Source organism: Leopardus geoffroyi, chromosome A2 (genome assembly GCF_018350155.1).
Source record: "Leopardus geoffroyi isolate Oge1 chromosome A2, O.geoffroyi_Oge1_pat1.0, whole genome shotgun sequence".
In the NCBI taxonomy this organism is placed as follows: Eukaryota; Metazoa; Chordata; class Mammalia; order Carnivora; family Felidae; genus Leopardus; species Leopardus geoffroyi.
The window spans coordinates 154,008,898-154,031,519 of record NC_059331.1 but is presented as its reverse complement, the minus strand read 5'-3'; the positions used below and the strand labels follow the sequence as shown (position 1 = coordinate 154,031,519).

Sequence of the window (22,622 nt, the reverse complement as noted above, 5' to 3'; positions counted from 1 at the left end):
AAATCAATCAATGTGATACATCACATTAATAAAAGAAAGAAAAGAACCATATGATCCTGTCAATCAATGCAGAAAAAGCATTTGACAAAATTCAGCATTCTTTCCTAATAAAAACCCTCAAGAAAGGATAGAAGGAACATACTTAAACATCATAAAAGCCATTTATGAAAAGCCCACAGCTAACATCATCCTCAATGGGGAAAAACTAAGAGCTTTCCCCCTGAGATCAGGAACACAGCAGGGATGTTCACTCTCACCGCTGTTGTTTAACATAGTGTTGGAAGTGCTAGCATCAGCAATCAGACAACAAAAGGAAATCAAAGACATCAAAATTGGCAAAGATGAAGTCAAGCTTTCACTTTTTGCAGATGACATGATATTATACATGGAAAACCCGACAGACTCCACCAAAAGTCTGCTAGACCTGATACATGAATTCAGCAAAGTCGCAGGATACAAAATCAATGTACAGAAATCAGTTGCATTCTATACACTAGTAATGAAGCAACAGAAAAACAAATAAAGAAACTGATCCCATTCTCAATTGCACCAAGAATCATGAAATACCTAGGAATAAACCTAGCCAAAGATGTAAAAGATCTGTATGCTGAAAACTATAGAAAGCTTATGAAGGAAATTGAAGAAGATACAAAGAAATGGAAAAACATTCTGTGCTCATGTTTTGGAAGAATAAATATTGTTAAAATGTCAATACTACCCAAAGCAATCTACACATTCAGTGCCATCCCAGTCAAAATTGCACCAGGATTCTTCTCGAAGCTCAAAGAAGCAATCCTAAAATTTGTATGGAACCACAAAAGACTCCGAATAGCCAAAGTAATTTTGAAGAAGAAGACCAAAGCAGGAGGCATCACAATCCCAGACTTTAGCCTCTACTACAAAGCTGTAATCACCAAGACAGCATGGTATTGGCACAAAAACAGACACACAGACCAATGGAATAGAATAGAGACTCCAGAAGTGGACCCACAAACGTATGGCCAACTAATCTTTGACAAAGCAGGAAAGAATATCCAATGGAAAAAAGACAGTCTCTTTAACAAATGGTGCTGGGAGAACTGGACAGCAACATGCGGAAGAATGAAAGTAGAGCACTTTCTTACACCATTCACAAAAATAAACTCAAAATGGATAAAGGACCTGAACGTGAGACAAGAAACCATCAAGACCCTAGAGGAGAAAGCAGGAAAAAGCCTCTCTGACCTCAGCCGCAACAATTTCTTACTTGACACATCCCCAATAGTTCATTGGGACCTCATGAAGATAAAAATCTTCTGCACTGCAAAGGAAACAATCAGCAAAACTAAAAGGCAGCCGACGGAATGGGAAAAGATATTTGCAAATGACATATCGGACAAAGGGCTAGTATCCAAAATCTATAAAGAACTCACCAAACTCCATGCCCAAAAAACAAATAATCCATGAAGAAATGGGCAGAAGACATGAATAGACACTTCTCTAAAGAAGACATCCAGATGGCCAACAGGCACTTGAAAAGATGCTCAACGTCACTCCTCATCAAGGAAATACAAATCAAAACCACACTGACATATCACCTCATGCCAGTCAGAGTGGCTAAAATGAACAAATCAGGAGGCTGTAGATACTGGAGAGGATGTGGAGAAATGGGAACCCTGTTTAGCTGCTGGTCGGAATGCAAACTGGTGCAGCTGCTCTGGAAAACAGTGTGGAGGTTCCTCAAAAAATTAAAAATAGATCTACCCTATGACCCAGCAATAGCACTGCCAGGAATTTCCCCTAGGGATATAGGAGTGCTGATGCATAGGGACACTTGCACCCCAATGTTTATAGCAGCAATTTCAACAATAGCCACATTATGGAAAGAGCCTAAATGTCCATCAACTGATGAATGGATAAAGAATTGTGGTTTATATACACAATGGAATACTACTTGGCAATGAGAACGAATGAAATATGGCCTTTTGTAGCAACGTGGATGGAACTGGAGAGTGTTAAGTGAAATAAGTCATATAGATAAAGACAGATACCATATGTTTTCACTCTTATGTGGATCCTGAGAAATTTAACAGAAGACCCTGGGGGAGGGGAAGGGGGAAAAAGTTAGGGAGGGAGGCAAACCGTAAAAGACTCTTAAATACTAAGAATAAACTGAGAGTTGACGGGGGGTGCAAGGGAGGGGAATGTGGGTGATGGGCATTGAGGAGGGCACCTGTTGGGATGAGCACTGGGTGTTGTATGGAAACCAATTTGACAATGAATTTCATAATAAAAAAATAAACATAAACAAGCCTATTTTGTTTAATATAAGTATTGTTACCTTGGCTTTCTTTTCACTTCCATTTGCGTGATAAATATTTTTCACTCTTCACTTTCAATCTGCATGTGGCTTTAGGTCTGAAGTGGGTCTCTTCTAGGCAGCATGGAGATGGGTCTTCTTTTTTTATCCATTCTGTCACCCTATATCTCTTGATTGGAGTGTTTAGTCCATTTACATTCGATGTAATTATTGATAGGTACATACTTATTGCCATTTTGTTAGTTGTTTTGTGGTTGTTTTTGTAATTCTCTGTTCCTTTCTTCTCTTGCTCTCTTCTCTCACAATTTGGTGGGTTTCTTTAGTGATATAATTGGATTCCCCTTTCTTTATATTTTGCATGTGTGTTACCAGTTTTTGGTGTGTGGTTACCCTTACATTTATATATAACATCTTATGTATATAGCAGTCCATATGAAATTGATGGTCACTTAAGTGTGAATCCATTCATAAAGCACTAAACTTTTACTCTTCTCCGTTCCTCATGTTTTAGTTATGTGGTGTCTTACTTTACCTCCTTTTACTTACTGAACATCTTGACTCGTTTTTATAGATGTACTTAATTTTACTGCTTTTATGCTTCTTTTCTTACTCTTTATTACAATCTTTCATTTCTACTCAAAGAGCCCCTTTTAACATTTTTGTAGGGCTTTTTGAGTAGTGGTGAATGTCTTTAACCTTATTTTTCTGGGAAACTTTTTATCTCTTCTATTCTGAATGATAGACTTGCTGGACAGAGTATTCTTGGTTGCAGGTTTTTTTTTCTTTCAGCATTTTGTTTTTTATTTATTTATTTATTTATTTACTTATTTTATATTATTTTTTTATTTTTTTTTATTATATGAAATTTATTGTCAAATTGGTTTCCACACAACACCCAGTGCTCATCCCAAAAGGTGCCCTCCTCAATACCCATCACCCACCCTCTCCTCCCTCCCACCCCCCATCAACCCTCAGTTTGTTCTCAGTTTTTTTTTTTTTTTTTTTTTTACGTTTATTTATTTTTGAGACAGAGAGAGACAGAGCATGAATGGGGGAGGGTCAGAGAGAGAGGGAGACACAGAATCGGAAACAGGCTCCAGGCTCTGAGCCATCAGCCCAGAGCCCGACGCGGGGCTCGAACTCACGGACCGCGAGATCGTGACCTGGCTGAAGTCGGACGCTTAACCGACTGCGCCACCCAGGCGCCCTGTTCTCAGTTTTTAACAGTCTCTTATGCTTTGGCTTTCTCCCACTCTAACCTCTTTTTTTTTTTTTTTCTTTTTTCCTCCCCCTCCCCCATGGGTTCCTGTTAAGTTTCTCAGGATCCACATAAGAGTGAAACCATATGGTATCTGTCTTTCTCTGTATGGCTTATTTCACATAGCATCACACTCTCCAGTTCCATCCACGTTGCTACAAAAGGCCATATTTCATTTTTTCTCATTGCCACGTAGTATTCCATTGTGTATGTAAACCACAATTTCTTTATCCATTCATCAATTGATGGACATTTAGGCTCTTTCCATAATTTGGCTATTGTTGAGAGTGCTGCTATGAACATTGGGGTACAAGTGCCCCTATGCATCAGTACTCCTGTATCCCTTGGGTAAATTCCTAGCAGTGCTATTGCTGGGTCATAGGGTAGGTCTATTTTTAATTTTCTGAGGAACCTCCACACTGCTTTCCAGAGCGGCTGCACCAATTTGCATTCCCACCAACAGTGCAAGAGGGTTCCCGTTTCTCCACATCCTCTCCAGCATCTATAGTCTCCTGATTTGTTCATTTTGGCCACTCTGACTGGCATGAGGTGATACCTGAGTGTGGTTTTGATTTGTATTTCCCTGATAAGGAGCGACACTGAACATCTTTTCATGTGCCTGTTGGCCATCCGGATGTCTTCTTTAGAGAAGTGTCTATTCATGTTTTCTGCCCATTTCTTCACTGGGTTATTTGTTTTTCGGGTGTTGAGTTTGGTGAGCTCTTTATAGATTTTGGATACTAGCCCTTTGTCCGATATGTCATTTGCAAATATCTTTTCCCATTCCGTTGGTTGCCTTTTAGTTTTGGTGGTTGTTTCCTTTGCTGTGCAGAAGCTTTTTATCTTCATAAGGTCCCAGTAATTCACTTTTGCTTTTAATTCCCTTGCCTTTGGGGATGTGTTGAGTAAGAGATTGCTACAGCTGAGGTCAGAGAGGTCTTTTCCTGCTTTCTCCTCTAAGGTTTTGATGGTTTCCTGTCTCACATTCAGGTCCTTTATCCATTTTGAGTTTATTTTTGTGAATGGTGTGAGAAAGTGGTCTAGTTTCAACCTTCTGCATGTTGCTGTCCAGTTCTCCCAGCACCATTTGTTAAAGAGGCTGTCTTTTTTCCATTGGATGTTCTTTCCTGCTTTGTCAAAGATGAGTTGGCCATACGTTTGTGGGTCTAGTTCTGGGGTTTCTATTCTATTCCATTGGTCTATGTGTCTGTTTTTGTGCCAATACCATGCTGCCTTGATGATGACAGCTTTGTAGTAGAGGCTAAAGTCTGGGATTGTGATGCCTCCTGCTTTGGTCTTCTTCTTCAAAATTCCTTTGGCTATTCGGGGCCTTTTGTGGTTCCATATGAATTTTAGGATTGCTTGTTCTAGTTTCGAGAAGAATGCTGGTGCAATTTTGATTGGGATTGCATTGAATGTGTAGATAGCTTTGGGTAGTATTGACATTTTGACAACATTTATTTTTCTAATCCATGAGCAGGGAATGTTTTTCCATTTCTTTAAATCTTCTTCAATTACCTTCATAAACTTTCTATAGTTTTCAGCATACAGATCCTTTACATCTTTGGTTAGATTTATTCCTAGGTATTTTATGCTTCTTGGTGCAATTGTGAATGGGATCAGTTTCTTTATTTGTCTTTCTGTTGCTTCATTGTTAGTGTATAAGAATGCAACTGATTTCTGTACATTGATTTTGTATCCTGCAACTTTGCTGAATTCATGTATCAATTCTAGCAGACTTTCGGTGGAGTATCGGATTTTCCATGTATAATATCATGTCATCTGCAAAAAGCGAAAGCTTGATTTCATCTTTGCCAATTTTGATGCCTTTGATTTCCTTTTGTTGTCTGATTGCTGATGCTAGAACTTCCAGCACTATGTTAAACAACAGCGATGAGAGTGGGCATCCCTGTCGTGTTCCTGATCTCAGGGAAAAAGCTCTCAGTTTTTCCCCGTTGAGGATGATGTTAGCTGTGGGCTTTTCATAAATGGCTTTTATGATCTTTAAGTATGTTCCTTCTATCCCGACTTTCTCAAGGGTTTTTATTAAGAAAGGGTGCTGGATTTTGTCAAAGGCCTTTTCTGCATTGATTGACAGGATCATATGGTTCTTCTCTTTTTTTTTGTTAATGTGATGTATCACGTTGATTGATTTGCGAATGTTGAACCAGCCCTGCATCCCAGGAATGAATCCCACTTGATCATGGTGAATAATTCTTTTTATATGCTGTTGAATTCGATTTGCTAGTATCTTTTTGAGAATTTTTGCATCCATATTCATCAGGGATATTGGCCTGTAGTTCTCTTTTTTTACTGGGTCTCTGTCTGGTTTAGGAATCAAAGTAATACTGGCTTCATAGAATGAGTCTGGAAGTTTTCCTTCCCTTTCTATTTCTTGGAATAGCTTGAGAAGGATAGGTATTATCTCTGCTTTAAATGTCTGGTAGAACTCCCCTGGGAAGCCATCTGGTCCTGGACTCTTATTTGTTGGGAGATTTTTGATAACCGATTCAATTTCTTCGCTGGTTATGGGTCTGTTCAAGCTTTCTCTTTCCTCCTGATTGAGTTTTGGAAGAGTGTGGGTATTTAGGAATTTGTCCATTTCTTCCAGGTTGTCTAATTTGTTGGCATATAATTTTTCATAGTATTCCCTGATAATTGTTTGTATCTCTGAGGGATTGGTTGTAACAATTCCATTTTCATTCATGATTTTATCTATTTGGGTCATCTCCCTTTTCTTTTTGAGAAGCCTGGCTAGAGGTTTGTCAATTTTGTTTATTTTTTCAAAAAACCAACTCTTCGTTTCGTTGATCTGCTCTACAGTTTTTTTAGACTCTATATTGTTTATTTCTGCTCTGATCTTTATTATTTCTCTTCTTCTGCTGGGTTTGGGGTGTCTTTGCTGTTCTGCTTCTATTTCCTTTAGGTGTGCTGTTAGATTTTGTATTTGGGATTTTTCTTGTTTCTTGAGGTAGGCCTGGATTGCAATGTATTTTCCTCTCAGGACTGCCTTCGCTGCGTCCCAAAACGTTTGGATTGTTGTATTTTCATTTTCGTTTGTTTCCATATATTTTTTAATTCCTTCTCTAATTGCCTGGTTGACCCACTCATTCGTTAGTAGGGTGTTCTTTAACCTCCATGCTTTTGGAGGTTTTCCAGACTTTTTCCTGTGGTTGATTTCAAGCTTCATAGCATTGTGGTCTGAAAGTATGCATGGTATAATTTCAATTCTTGTAAACTTATGAAGGGCTGTTTTGTGACCCAGTGTATGATCTATCTTGGAGAATGTTCCATGTGCACTCGAGAAGAAAGTATATTCTGTTGCTTTGGGATGCAGAGTTCTAAATATATCTGTCAAGTCCATCTGATCCAATGTATCATTCAGGGCCCTTGTTTCTTTATTGACCGTGTGTCTAGATGATCTATCTATTTCTGTAAGTGGGGTGTTAAAGTCCCCTGCAATTACCACATTCTTATCAATAAGGTTGCTTTGTTTATGAGTAGTTGTTTTATATATTTGGGGGCTCTGGTATTCGGCACATAGACATTTATAATTGTTACCTCTTCCTGATGAATAGACCCTGTAACTATTATATAATGTCCTTCTTCATCTCTTGTTACAGCCTTTAATTTAAAGTCTAGTTTGTCTGATATAAGTATGGCTACTCCAGCTTTCTTTTGGCTTCCAGTAGCATGATAAATAGTTCTCCATCCCCTCACTCTCAATCTAAAGGTGTCCTCAGGTCTAAAATGAGTCTCTTGTAGACAGCAAATAGATGGGTCTTGTTTTTTTATCCATTCTGATACCCTATGTCTTTTTGTTGGCACATTTAATCCATTTACATTCAGTGTTATTATAGAAAGATACGGGTTTAGAGTCATTGTGATGTCTGTATGTTTTATGCTTGTAGTGTTGTCTCTGGTACTTTGTCTCACAGGGTCCCCCTTAGGATCTCTTGTAGGGCTGGTTTAGTGGTGACAAATTCCTTCTGTTTTTGTTTGTTTGGGAAGACCTTTATCTCTCCTTCTATTCTAAATGACAGACTTGCTGGATAAAGGATTCTCGGCTGCATATTTTTTCTGTCTAGCACACTGAAAATCTCGTGCCAATCCTTTCTGGCCTGCCAAGTTTCAAAAGAGAGATCAGTCACGAGTCTTATAGGTCTCCCTTTATATGTGAGGGCACGTTTACCCCTTGCTGCTTTCAGAATTTTCTCTTTATCCTTGTATTTTGCCAGTTTCACTATGATATGTCGTGCAGAAGATCGATTCAAGTTACGTCTGAAGGGAGTTCTCTGTGCCTCTTGGATTTCAATGCCTTTTTCCTTCCCCAGTTCAGGGAAGTTCTTAGCTATTATTTCTTCAAGTACCCCTTCAGCACCTTTCCCTCTCTCTTCCTCCTCTGGGATACCAATTATGCGTATATTATTTCTTTTTAGTGTATCACTTAGTTCTCTAATTTTCCCCTCATACTCCTGGATTTTTTTATCTCTCTTTCTCTCAGCTTCCTCTTTTTCCATAACTTTATCTTCTAGTTCACCTATTCTCTCCTCTGCTCTTCAATCCGAGCCGTGGTGGTTTCCATTTTGTTTTGCATTTCATTTAAAGCGTTTTTCAGCTCCTCGTGACTGTTCCTTAGTCCCTTGATCTCTGTAGCAAGGGATTCTCTGCTGTCCTCTATACTGTTTTCAAGCCCAGCGATTAATTTTATGACTATTATTCTAAATTCACTTTCTGTTATATTATTTAAATCCTTTTTGATCAGCTCATTAGCTGTTGTTATTTCCTGGAGATTCTTCTGAGGGGAATTCTTCCGCTTGGTCATTTTGGATAGTCCCTGGCGTGGTGAGGACCTGCAGGGCACTTCCCCTGTGCTGTGGTGTATAACTGGAGTTGGTGGGCGGAGTCGCAGTCAGACCTGATGTCTGCCCCCGGCCCACCTCTGGGGCCACAGTCAGACTGGTGTGTGCCTTCTCTTCCCCTCTCCTAGGGGCGGGATTCACTGTGGGGTGGCGTGGCCCGTCTGGGCTACGTGCACACTGCCAGGCTTGTGATGCTGGGGATCTGGCGTATTAGCTGGGGTGGGTAGGCAAGGTGCACAGGGGCAGGAGGGGCAGGCTTAGCTCGCTTCTCCTTAGGTGATCCACTTCAGGAGGGGCCCTGTGGCAGCGGGAGGGAGTCAGATCCGCTGCGGGAGGTTTGGCTCCTCCGCAGAAGCACAGAGTTGGGTGTTTGCGCGGAGCGAGGAAGTTCCCTGGCAGGAACTGGTTCTCTTTGGGATTTTGGCTGGGGGATGGGCGGGGGAGATGGCGCTGGCGAGCACCTTTGTTCCCCACCAAACTGAGCTCTGTCGTCCGGGGGCTCAGCAGCTCTCCCTCCCTTTGTCCTCCAGCCTTCCCGCTTTCCGAGCAGAGCTGTTAATTTATGACCTCCCAGATGCTAAGTCGCGCTTGCTGTTGGAACACAGTCCGTCAGGCCCCTCCGCTTTTGCAAGCCAGACTCTGGAACTCTGCTTGGCCGGCGAGCCGCCCCTCCGCCCCGGCTCGCTCCCTCCAGTCCGTGGAGCGTGCACCGCCTCGCCGCCCTTCCTACCCTCTTCCGTGGGCCTCTCGTCTGGCTTGGCTCCGGCGACTCCGTTCTGCTAATCCTCTGGCGGTTTTCTGGGTTATTTAGGCAGGTGTAGGTGGAATCTAAGTGATCAGCAGGACGCGCGGTGAGCCCAGCGTCCTCCTACGCCGCCATCTTCCCTCCTCCCACCTCTCTTTCAGCATTTTGAATATATCATGTCACTCCCTTCTGGCCTGCAAAGTTTATTCTAAAAAGTCCACTGATAGCCCTATGGGGTTTCCCTTGTATATAACTGTTTTTTTTTTCTCTTGCTTCTTTTAAAATTGTCTCTTGATCCCTACTGTTTGCCATTTTAATTACCATTTGTGATGTGAACCTCCTTGGGTTGATTTTGTTGCGGGATCTCTGTGCCTTCTGGATCTGGATTCCTGTTTCCTTCCCCAGATTCAGGAAGTTTTCAGCTATTATATCTTCAAGTAAAATTTCTGCCTCCATTTTTTTTTTCTTTCTTCTTCTTTTGGGACCCTTACAATGCAAATGTTATTACACTCGATGGTGTCATTGAGTTCCCTTAATCTATTCTCATTTATTATTATTATTCTTTTTTCTTTCTTTTTTCTGCTTCATTGCTTCCCATCACTCTGTCCTCCAGGTCATTGACTCATTCTTATGCTTCCACTAGCCTACTATGTATTCCTTCTAGTGTATTTTTAATCTCAGTGATTGAGTTATTCATCTCTGATTGGTTCTTTTTCATGTTTTCTGTTTCCTTGTTGAGAGTCTCACTGAGGTCCTCCACTCTTTTCCCAAGTCCAGTGAGTATCTTTATGACGATTACTTTAAATTCTCTATCAGTCATATTACTTATCTCCGTTTTGCTTAGCTCTCTTGATATGATTTTGTTCTATTTCATTTGGGACATATTATTCTGTCTCCTTGTTTTGTCTCACTCTCTGTGTCTATGTGTTAGGAATGTCAGCCATGTCTTCTGCTCTTGAAAGTAGTGCAATGTCCCCTGTTCTCTAGGATCTTGTGCTTCAGGGATGTTTCCTATACGTATTGTGTTTGCCCTACTTTTGTGGCTGAGCTTCTTCAGTCCAGTTCTTCTGCAAGTCCAGTCATCTGCAATGACTCTCTTTACCTGTTGTGGGCAGGGTTTGGTCCCTGTGGCCAGTCTGGGACCACCTTGGGCTTGAGGTGGTTCTTCTTCAGTTCTTCTTCAGTCCAGTCATCTGCAATGACTCTCTTTACCTGTTGTGGGCAGGGTTTGGTCCCTGTGGCCAGTCTGGGACCACCTTGGGCTTGAGGTGGTTCACACCAGGCATTTGCCAGAGATGCAGTGGCACTGAACTTCAGGACACTTTCCCTGTGTTGTCCCTTGGAAGCTTTTGTTGGTGGGCAGGGCCTGCAGTTAGGCCCGATATCTGCCCCCAGCCCACTGCTGGGGCCACACTTGAACAGGTTTGTGTGATTATCTCCCCCTTTACCCAGGGCAAGAATCACTTTGGGATGGTGCTGGCCTCTGTGGGGGCTGCTTGCACACTGCCATGCTTGTGGTGCTGCTTTAGATGGACTTCTGCCAGGGGTGGGTTGGAGTTGTGGTCCACAGAAAAGCATGCAGAGGCATTGGTGGGGTGGGGTTGCTGTTAACAAGGTAGATGGAGAGTGTTCGCTGGCTGGACTGGTTCCTGCAGGTGTCTGTGTACCTAGGGTAGGGGATGGGGAGGGAAATGGCTATGCCAGCTTTTTGTTCATGGAGAAGTCTTTTAAAGGTCTCTGCCCCTCCAGCACAAGTTCTGAGTTTAATAAGAAATCTCCTTCCCTTATATCCCTATTTTTCAAACTGCGGCTTCTCTGTTGTAGCTCAGCAGGTCTGTTTGTTATGCTGTTTCTTTCAGGGTGGGGACTCAGTTTGCTGTCACCTCCTGACTTTCCTTGGGCAGAGCCTGCTGAGTTTTACAGTTCTAGGTGTCAAGCCCCACTGATTATAAGAACTTGTTACGTTATGCCCCTCTGTGTTTCAGAGCCAAATGATATGAGGATTTGTCCTCCCAGTGTGGGTCCCCCAGGCGTGGGGCACCTGGTGTGGGGTCTGCTCCTCTCCCTTCTCCATGCCTGTGTGTCCCTCCCTCCTGTAGACAGTATCATAGGTCATTTTGTTTCCCAACCTCATCTTTGTTCTTCCTACCTTTTTCTGATGCGGCCTCTTCTCTACTTTTAGCTGTGGAGGGTCTGTTGTTCTGCCAGTCTTTGGGTTGTTTTCTGGGTTCTTTACACTGATGTGGGTGTTATTTAGGAGTGTCCATGGGATGAGGTGAGCTTAGGACCCTCCTATTCTGCCATCTTCCTTGAAAGTCCTCGACCTGTTTCTAGTTTTAGTGACTACAGATAATCTGTAAATATCCTTGTGCATATCTTTGGGCACATGTGTTTTTAGAAAGTTGTCAGTAACTAAATTTAAAATTGAGTTGTGCGTTTTATTTCACTGGGCACTCTGCTCAAACATTGGGGGGTATTTAGTAAAGTGGGGAAGATGGGCACTAGAATTCACAAAGTCCAGTATCATGTTTCTATAAAATCACTCATCTTCATTTTAATCAGTTCTAGGATAATGACCAGAAAGGGCTAGAGTTTAGGGATGGATATGTTTAGGAGTCTGTTGGCTTGATTTATAACTCTTAAATATTTAAATATATGGCATATGGACTTCCATTTTTACCTTTGCCCATGGCTCTGTAAATAGTAAGTGCAGAACCACTAAAGAAAGAAAGGCAAGACATCTTAATGCCTAATTTGCAATACCCCCACTCCCCCCATGAAATCGTTCTAGGAAACACTTTGGACCTGGGACATTAAGTTTCACAGTGACTTGAAAGAGATCTTCTATTCAGACCTAGGGATAAAACTAGGCCAAATTACATGCTAATTATACCTAGATTTTCTTTCTTTGAATTTTTTTCTTAGCTATTTTTATAAAGTGATGTTTTTATTTTTAAAACTTATATTAGTATTGAAAAAGTCATTGTCTTAGTCCTTTTGGGCTGCTATAACAAAGTACCGCAGACTGGGTAGTTTATAAACAACAAATTTATTGTTCAGTGCTGGAGGCTGTGAAGTCCAAGATGAAAGGCTGCAGCATATTCACTGTGGTGAGCCCCCCCACCTTCCTGGTCCTTAGCCACATTCTCACTGTGTCCTGACACAGTGGAAGGGGTGAGAGTTGTGTAGGGACTCCTTTCTAACGGCACTCGTCTCGTTCATGAGGGCTCCATCCTCGTGACCTAAGTACCTCCCAAGGGCCTCACCTTTGACTACTATCATCTGTGGGGTTTAGGATTTCAACATATGAATTAGGGAGGGGATACAAAATATTCAGACCATAGCAGTCACTAATCTCCCCTAATTTTGCCTATAGAAATCTGGCTGTTCAGGTCGGTCACAAGATTATGTCAAAGGTACCAACGGACAATTTTATGACAATGCATATTATTTTTTAACAATAAAAGGTACTCTTGTATGTGCACCGGTTTACTGTAAAGACAGATTAATTTGGCACATTCTGGAGCACCGTGGAGAAGAGGGCATACTCAGGAATCAGATTGCCTGAGTTTGAGTCCTAGCTCTGCCACTAACTAGCCTTACAAGCTGTATCATCTTGAGTACATTTCTTAACCTTCCTGTGCTGTCATCTCCTTCTCAGAAGAGTAAGGTGATAATTGTGTGTATCTGAAAACATTGTTACAAAGGCTAAACGAAGTGATATAGAGAGAGTTTAGAACAGTGTCTGGTGCATAGTTAATATTTGGCAACAGCCTTTATTTTATGTAGAATTGTTGTAATTCTAGTTCTAAGGGTGAATTTAGTGCTTCACTTCCTTCCTTGCTGACAGCTGCAGGCATCCATGATCCAAGAAGATGCCACCGAGGACATTGAAGGTGACAACTCCAGCCCTTCCATGAGCACAGGTCAGAGGGCTTCTGCAGGTGGCCACGGGGCTCAGGATGACCATGAAGAAGAGGTATGTGGGATTCAACACCCAACAAAGATTTCCCAGTTTGTACAGATTTTAGATGTGGGATCTCACCAAGGGTGATGGTCAAATGTTTAACAGCCAGTAAGTAGGACATGGGCACCAGCTCACCTGAAAGCACTTAGGCAGTAGATCTGGGAGGGTCAGGGAGACCCTGCTGGTGGCAGTCCTGTAGTTGCAAAGTCATGGGAAGTTGGGGTGGTCCCAAAGGAGGGGGAGTGCATCTAGGATCAGAACAACAGCTACTCACCAGCCAATCTAGGAGTGTTTTAATATTTTAACCCAGTTACTGCTGTATCTGTGAGTGTGGGGTGAATATCAGCCTTCAGATTTACTGACAGAGAAGGTCCTCAGTGCTAGTCGGTCCTCCTTTTTTTTTTTTTTTTTTTTAAAGTATATTCATTTATTTTGAGAGTGAGCGAGCAAGTGTGAGTTGCAGGAGAGGGTCAGAGAAAGTGGAAGAGAGAGAATCCCAGGCAGGTTCCATGCTGTCAGTACAGAGGCTGAGGAGGGGCTCGATCCCACGAACTGTGAGATCATGATCTGAGCCGAAATCAAAGAGTCAGACGCTTAACCAACTGAGCTGCCCAGGCGCCCTGCTAGTGAGGCCTCCTTGACTCAGAATTGTACCCCTGGGAGTCAGCTATGTTTATTATGAGGTGCCCAGTCAGTACCCCTCACACCATGAGAGCAGAGCCTGAATCTAGCCCGACTGAAGAAGTAAAAGGCAGGCTGTTTATTCTCAGCCCGCCTCCCCAGCAGAAGCACGCCCAGCTGCTGTCCCCTCTTTGCTCTCCTGTCTCAACCCAACCCTGGCTCTGCTGAGACTTTGCTGACCTATCTTTGTAACGTTATCTGCCTCTCCTGTGAATTCAGGAATTGCTTTGTTCCCTCCTCCCTCCCTGCGCCTTTCTGTCCAAGAGCAGCCACCCCCCCTCAGGAATGTGCCACATTTTCCCAGCTGAAGGCAGGTGGCTGTTTTTATATTACCACTGAAGTATCCCATAAGCCTGAACGGGCTGGGGGCTTTAACTGGAGCTCTGTTCTAATCCTGGAGTGGGGACGGAGCTCTGTTCTAATCCTGGAGTGGGGACGGGGTTCCTGTGAAGCCTGAGAGATGCTATAAGAAGTTCCATTTGTAGTGTTAATTACTTAAAAAAAAATTCATTTAAACTAATGGATAGTCGATTAGAAATAATGAAAAATCTGGATCAAGTTTTTCCGACAAGATTCCAGGTACAGAAAGTAACACATATTAGTGGCTATTAATATTACTAAGCCTGCCAGACCTGCGGGGATGTTTTAGAATCCAGCCCACACATCGTCTGACTCATCCAGTCCCAGCCCGTCCAGTACAGCCTCTCTCGTCTGTTCTTTCCGTGCCCTCAATATTTACCCTCTCGGTGTTCATCTTCTGCCTCTGCCATGTACTGGGTGCCCTTGTTTGGGCAACTTGAGGCTCCATTTGTAGGTCCCTTCCCCCAAGTACAATCATGTGTGGATCGTCCATTGCCAAGCATATATACAGGCTTGGCTCTTTTGTCCCCTCAGGGTCCTCTCTGACCTCTGTCTACACCAGGTGTTGGCCAAACTCTGGGTCAAGTTCTGCAGACTGCCAAGTCTGCCCAAGACTTCCGACACTAGCCACAGGTTTGGGGGCCCCCCAGGACCACCCTCTCTTCAGACCAGTCAGTTACAAATTCAGGGTCCCCTCAGATTCCCTCAGGGTTGGTGATTTATAGAACGACTTACAGAATTCAATGAAGTTTAACCCTTACTTACAGTTAGGCTTTTACTGTAGCTCAAATATACAGATCAGAAGCAGCCGGAGGAAGAGGCATGTAGACAGAATCTGATGCTGGGAGGGTTCCAAATTCCAGAATTCTGTGTCCTTAGAGAGACATTAGTCTCCTGGCCTCAACATGTGGCGGTGTGCACACAGCATTGCCAGCCCAGGAAGCTCACCGGAGCTCCAGCATCCAAAGCTCTATTGGGGTTTCATTACGTAGGCGTGCAACTCAGTGGTTGTGCTCACTCTCCAACTCCATCCTCTCCCTGGAGGCTGGGCTGGTAACACATGGCTCCAAGTCTCAACCCTCCAACCACAGGAACCGTCCGATGTGGTCCCAGGGGCTCACCGTGAAGAACACAGACAGTTCTTTCAGGTGGGAGACGTCAGGAGTTTAGAGGTTGCCTCCCTGGAGCCAGGACAAAGCCAGCCCTCTCCTTGGGTGGGGTTCGTTCTTCACCACTCATTCCTCCATTCCCTTGCCTCTCTCCCCTCTCTGCCCTTCCCTGCCCTTCACCTCCTCCCAGCTGTTTTCATTGCCGAGTCAGAGGCATTGACTCCTGTCTCCTCTCCAGAGCTCCTGACATGGTTGACCGCACCCTCCATGCCTTCCTCGGTATTTCTCTATCCTTGGCCGCTATCCTTGGCCGCAGCCCTGTGACTCCTTCTGGGACTCTGACCTCTTCTTTCCATCATCCATGTCTTTCTTTCTCACCTCCAGATGAACTTTTCCCAGGCTGGGAGCTCTGTGATCTTTCCCTCGTGTGTCTTCCTGGTCCCCTTACCTCCCACAGGTGAGTCCTAGGTGTTCACTTCCAGCCCGGACTGTTCTTCTGAACCTGTTCTTCCTCTGTCACTGTGTGCTGAGAGATTCTACTTGTGTGGCCAGCTGTCACCGGAGACACAACACACCTGAACCTATCACTAATGTCCTTCTCCAATTTATCCATTTCTGTCAATGCCATTCTTTTAGCCCCTAGGACTCAAGACCCTCAGAGCCCTGTATGACCCTGGCCCCTGCTGGGTCAGAGGCCCTTTTTCTGCATTCCCACAGTACTGCTGAGTCTTGATTATTGCACTTTTCCATGCACCCTGTCCCCACCACGCTGCGAGCCACCCGAGGGCCAGGATGCTGCCAGTCACACTGTTCCCCCGACAGCATCAGAGTGCGTGAAGGGAACAGCATGCTCTTGCTGTGTGTGTTCTGTTTCTTCCCCTTCATCTCTAGATTAGTGAGCTAGTCAACCAACAGGCTTTTTTGCTTATAAGGCTCTGCCTTTGCTAGTCCATTTTGCCACCAGATTAATCATCCCCCCAAGACTTCTTTATTCCCCCTCCCCACCCCGGCCACTTTTCATTCAGATGCTGTTTATGGTTTCTCATTGACTCCAACTTATTTTCCCAACTCTGTTCTTTACTGAAACTTCAGCACCTGGGGGCTCCTTTCTAGTCCTCACCAAACAAGCACCTACTTCCAGCCAAATTGTTTCCCGCCCAGAACTTGCCTTCCTGATGTTCCCAAGCACCCACCTTTTCCTTACCGGGAGTCATTTTCTTCACCAGGAATGATCTTGCTTATCTTTTACTTCCAGATGCCTCCCCAGCCTTCCCGGCCCAGCACAGACCTCACCTCCTGTGACACCTTACCGACCGGTCTCTCTTCTTCTTTGAACTTCTTTCAGCTACTTCTGGGAAATGTTCCTGCACACACACTGTACCCTACTTTGCGCTGCTAACTCTCTCTCTACAAGCATATTAATATTTGTTTTCCCCTAGTTCGACTGGAAGTGCCTTAAGAGCGGAGCACATGTTTTATTCATCGGTGTATCATTAGTAAGACCTTTCATGGAGGAAATACTTAATGAGATAGAATAAAAAATTCTCTCTTTCAGTTCAACTTTGGAGACATCTTTGTGCATCAAGCCATCCACACGATCGAGTACTGCCTGGGCTGCATTTCAAACACAGCCTCTTACCTCCGGCTCTGGGCCCTCAGCCTGGCTCATGCAGGTGAGTGAGCTGCCCTGGGGGTCACGATCAGATCTCCCTGGGAAACAGAAGCAAAGCGCTTGTTTGGAGAAGTGCCTTTTCTGGGTCATTTACGGCATGTTTGCCCAAAGAATGGTTGGTTTTTCTTAGGAAGAAGTGACTTTTTCTGTAGGTCTGACTTTATGTTACTGGAGTAGTTAGCCTCTGTGTCAGTTTCCTGTTGCTGCTATAACAAATTGCCCCCATTTAGCAGCTCAAAACAAATGCAAATATACTGTCTTACAGTTCTGGAGTTGTAGAACCAAGATGTCAGCAGGGCTGGGTTCTTTCTAGAAGCTCTAGGGGGGGAATCCATTTCCCTGCCATTTCTATTTTTAGAGGATGCCTGCATTTCTTGGCTCTTGGGCTCAACAGTCTGATTCCTGCTTCATTCATCATGTCTCTATTTTCTCTGGCTCTGACTCCTTTGCTTTCTTTTTCTAAGGACCATGTGGTTACCTTGGGCCTACCTGGATAATCCAGGATGATCTCCTTATCTCAGCACCCCTTCACTTTAATCCTGTCTGCTTAATCCATTCCTTTTTTTTTTTTTTTAAGTTTATTTATTTATTTACAGAGAGAAAGAGAGGGCACATAAGAGCATGAGTTGAGGTGGGGGGCAGAGAGAGAGGGGGAGAGAGGATCCCAAGCAGTCTCCACGCTGTCAGTGCAGAGCCCAACTTGGGGCTCGAACTCATGAACTGTCAGATCATGACCTGAGCCGAAATCAAGAGTCAGGTGCTTAACTGGCTGAGCCATCCAAGTGCCCCCTGCTTGATCCATTCTTAATCCCTTTTTGCCATATAGCTTTTTCTTAAGATTAGAACATGGCCATCTTTGGGGGGTTCACTTTGAGAGAAGGCCTGCCTTGATTGTGAGCATTGGTGGGAAGTAGGCCAGTTGGCTGACCCTTGACCTGCACCCACCCCCCCACCAGGGGTACTCACCACCTCACAGGGTCATGTTAAGTCCAATTTTGGTCATGATTCCATCCCCAGGGGTTACTTAAGTCTGGAATCCTAACTCATCAAGTTACTTTGTAAGATCCTTCTTGATCCCTGCCTGATTTTCCAGTCTCGTCCCTTGGTATTGCCCTTAATGCCCCACCAGCCCCTGGTACCCACCCATTTCATAGGCAGTGGCCACCAGGACCTGCACTGAGGCTTCTGAGGCTGCCACGCGCTCTGGGCCCCTCTGTGTTGGCCCTGCAGCCCCCTTTCCTGAAATCTTCCTTTCTTCCTTAGCTTTCTCCTCACTTGATTTCTAATTCCTCCTTCAGAGCTCACGCAAACGGCACCTCTCCTGGGAATCTTCCTCCCTGATCCCCAGTCTGGCAGGTGCCCTTTCCCTGGGTTCTGGGAGTGCCCCCTCCTAACACTGATTGCAGTTCAGTCCTGATTGGCCTGTGTCCCTACTGGACTGTGAGCTCCTGAAAGGCATCGACACTGATTTCCACCACTGCATTCCCAGCCCTGAGCACAATGTGTGAAAGATCAGGCCAAAGTGTGTGCTAGATGGGTAGAAACCAAAGCAAGGAAAGTGAGCCTGCTTCTTGATTTTTAGCAGAAATGCAAGTACTCACTGTTAGCCTTCGCGGCTTGGGCTGTGTTCATTTCCTTACATCAACTCCCACACATACACTTTACCTGTGTGCACACAGGTGTTTGGATGCATACATCCACAAGTACCTGCCTGTGTTTGCTTGTTCTTTGACATGCACTCATGTGAGGTGGTTTCCCAGGGCCCCGAAGTGGATCTCTGAGCTTCGTGTGGTCAAGTGGTGTTTAATGTCAGCCTTTAGCTCTGATCCCAGATGTGGTTTGGAAGCGTCACGTCACAAGAGGGCTGAGCCCAGATGGGACAGGAGGGTGCTCTCTACCAGTCCATGCCCATCGAAGATGCAATTTGACATCAGAAAATCCATATGGCTTATAGCTGCCCTGCACGATCTACCCATTGGATCTTTCTAGAACTTCCTGAGACATATAGTTCCCACGGAATATCTTCAACTCATGCTAACAAACTTGCTTGAAGAGGTGGTTTGGCAGAAAACAGATGCTGATTTAAGTCCTAGTTTCTCTTCTGCCACTTTTAGCTCAGTAACTCAGGCAAGCAGGCTAACCTGTGTGTGCCTTGGCTTTCCTGTGTGGTTCCGGTAGTGATCCTGCTGTGTTAGTCAACCGAGGGTAGAACGTGTTGCAGTCACTACCAGCCCTGGATCTCAGCAGCTTAAACAATGGAAATGTACTTACTCTATCACATCTGTTCATCAGTGCCATGCTGAGACCTAAGTTGAGGGAGGCTGTATTTGGATACATGCTTCAAAAATCACCCAGATGGGGGTACAAGGAGGAGGTGAGAGTGAAACACTGGAAATTAACACACTTTCCCATTGTGTTACTCCAGCAGAAAGCCAGGGCTGGGGGACAGGGCACAGCACAGGTGCAGATACTCCCCCTTGTGCCCTCACATGTCTCTCTTCTCATCGTGTCCAAATATCCACTTGCAAGTGACAGGTCTTTATCTCTCTGGGCCATGCCACTTTGACCTTTTGGCTGGGTGACTTCCAGTCTCAACCCAACAATGTAATGGTAGTATCTCCCCGAAAGGGAGAGTGTGAGCAAGCTCTCTGGTGTCTCTTATAAAGGCACTAATCCCATCATGAGGGCCCCACCTTTATGACCTCATCAACCCTTAATCACCTCCCAACGGCCCCTTCTCCAAATACCCTCACTTTGGTGGGTAGGGATTCAACATAGGAATTGGAGGGTGGGCGGGACACAAACATGCAGTCCATATCAAATCATATTCTATGCATTCTGTTGTGTTTCGCTTCTCTGGTGTAACATTTTGTTGCTCAGATTTATTCATGTTGCTGCTGGTAGCTGTAGTTTGCTCACTTTCACTGGTGAATACTGTGCCTCCGTATGTTTGTTGTCATGACAGAAACTCCTCTATTGTGAGCACTGCCCTAGACAGTCTCATACAGGTGCCCCAGGGCACATATGCCTGAGTTTTCTACCTGAAGAGCACAGTGTTGGGATTCTAGGGTGTGCAGACCCAGGTATATGGCATGAAAAAACCCTGCACTTGCCACATAAACTCTGTGGTTGAGAAGGTTTCTCTTGCTCTTACAGAATTGTCTGAAGTGCTCTGGACCATGGTGATGAACATTGGCCTTCGCGTGCGAGGCTGGGGAGGACTCATTGGAGTCTTTATCATTTTTGCCATATTTGCTGTTCTGACGGTAGCCATCCTTCTAATCATGGAGGGTCTCTCTGCGTTCCTGCACGCCCTGCGACTACACTGGTGAGCGTGGCTGCACTGGGGAGGCTCTGTGTGCTCTAGAGAGAGATGATGGGCCATAGGACCAGCCAGCTGAGGTCACATCCTGACCCAGTTTGAGTCACCTGTTGGCGTAATATTACATGATGAGGTGTGTGTATGTGTGTGCCTGTGTGTATGTGTATACACATATGATGGCTGCCCTAGGATTAATGTTAGTTCCCATTTACTCATTCTCTTTTATTTTTATTATTACTTTTTAAATGTTTATTTATTTTTGAGAGAGAGAGAGTAGAGGAGGGGCAGAGAGAGAGAGAGGGATAGAGGGTCCAAAGCAGGCTCTGTGCTGACAGCAGAGAGCCCGATTCAAACTTACGAACTGTGGGATCATGACTAGAGCCAAAGTTAGATGCTTAACTGACTGAGCCACCCAGGCGCCCCTTACTTGTTCTAAGAGTTCGTTTGTTATATCACAACTAGCTTCAAGATAAGGAACACTTCAAGTATTGGTAAGATGACAGATCTGAGATAGTCTCACAGCGGCATACTTAGTGAATCTGGGACATTAGGCCCTTGGTGCTGACTGCAGGAACTATACCAGAAGTACAGGCTACTAACTTCTGCAAAGTGGGAACAGAAGAAGGGTACCTGGAAGGAGGAAGGCACTCACAGGAGGCCCTTGACATCCGCAGATGTGTCCGGAGACTATGAGCCCTCACTAGGCTTACAAGTATGAAAACATTTGTTGAAGCTCCTGTTTTTCTAAGAAGTCATAGGTTGGCCAAGAATTTTGAGTGTGTGCTCATACCCTTAAACCGCAGAGACTGTCTTTAGCTCTCACCGATGCTTTCTACCTCCCTCTGTGCGTGCTGTTCATAAAGAAAAGTTTTTACATACTCCGTGTATGGAGTGGAGGGAATCACAGCGCCCCTGCCTCAGGTTATGACATCGGCTCTCCCCATGTCCTTAAGGAAATGAACCCTGTCACATAATCAAGCGTGAATGATCGTGCGCGATGTCTGTGATGTAAGTTACGAGAACGTTAAGTCAGGGTCCTGGGTATTGTGAAATAGCGTAAGCCCCGTGGTTAAGATGAGGATGGAGAAGAAAAACCACGTGGAACCTCGTGAAACATTCTCTCATCACTAGCTCGTGAGACAAGACTTCACAGCGAACGCTTCCCTGCTTGTGGGAGCCGGGGGGAGGGTGGCTCTGCCGTGGTCTGAGAGGCTGGTGGCAGGGGCCTGGAGGAAGTGGGGTGGGATAGGAAAGGAAAAGTGTGACTGGGAGGCAAGAGAAGGATTTTTATAAGCCTCAGAGGACCCCTGTAGTGGCCACCAACCTGAGTATCTCCCCTGGCACACCTTCCTGACCCTGTGCTTGATTTTACAAATGCTCTGTTTCTTCCCTTCCCGGCCAGCCTCTAGCTTACATGTTTTTATCTCGCTTTTTTTTTTTTGGTTTTGCCCTCCCTCATCCCCCAAGGGTGGAGTTCCAGAACAAGTTCTATGTCGGGGCCGGTTACAAGTTTTCTCCTTTCTCCTTTAAATACATCCTGGAAGGGACATCGGAGGAATAGTGGCAGGTCCCGTGGCTGCCGCGTCTTCTGCCTCAGTCTCTGTGCCTGTGAAAGTTCAGCTTTGTCTTCGATGTCAGCCTGTACTAGGCGGTCAATGGATGATTGTTCTTAGCTACCTGGAGACAGGAAGCCGTGTACTTATAAGCCTTGGAATTTGATACGACTTAACCATGTCACAGAGGAACCAACCTCATGGGGGGTCGTCATTGTCAAAAACTAAAATGACTGAGAAACGGGGAGCACTACACTGATGTTTTCCTGCAATATTGTGAGTATTATATGCAAGAAAATAAACTTCTGGGCCATTTCCTTGTTCTTTAAGATGTCTTTGTCCAAAATTATTCTGTAATATTTAGTATTGATAGTTACAGGCCAAAGCTAAACAATAGAGTTACACAAACTAATTTAAGAGGATTATGTTTATTTTATTCTTTCATTTCCTGGTTCCTCAGATGTGTTTTTTCCTTGGCTAGGGCTAAGCTTTATAAGATTAGGAACTTTCTCATGAATCTCCACTCCAGGTGGGAAAGAAAGGGTAATGTTCCCTGGATGGAGGGCTGGCCCCATGTGGCTCTATGTGTTGTTAAACCCTGTGGAATGAAGTGTGGCAACATATCATCAGCGACTGTTTGCTGGATGCACATTGTGCTGCAGGAACTGGAGAAAGAGATTTGAAGAAAGTTCTGGAAAACGGCCTGCCAGACAGGAGTCTGCCAGACAGGTCTTCCCTGATACTCTCTGGGTCTGTCAGCCCTGAAGTCATTTCTAAGCCTCGTGGATTGTCAA

The 22,622-nt window shown here is 44.6% G+C and overlaps 1 protein-coding gene across 4 annotated transcripts in view; it reads left to right on the top strand.

Annotated features, from left to right (window-relative positions):
- The window catches only part of ATP6V0A4 (ATPase H+ transporting V0 subunit a4), a 100,728-nt gene extending 78,571 nt beyond the window's left edge, over positions 1–22,157 (top strand). For all 4 annotated transcript variants that reach the window (XM_045495815.1, XM_045495814.1, XM_045495816.1 and 1 more), the window contains 4 exons: positions 13,015–13,143; positions 16,837–16,954; positions 20,110–20,281; positions 21,743–22,157. In XM_045495815.1, the coding sequence (XP_045351771.1) occupies positions 13,015–13,143; positions 16,837–16,954; positions 20,110–20,281; positions 21,743–21,836 (513 nt within the window). In that variant the 3' untranslated portion in view covers positions 21,837–22,157. The remainder of the gene's footprint in view (positions 1–13,014; positions 13,144–16,836; positions 16,955–20,109; positions 20,282–21,742) is intronic.
- The last annotated feature ends 465 nt before the right edge of the window (positions 22,158–22,622 follow it).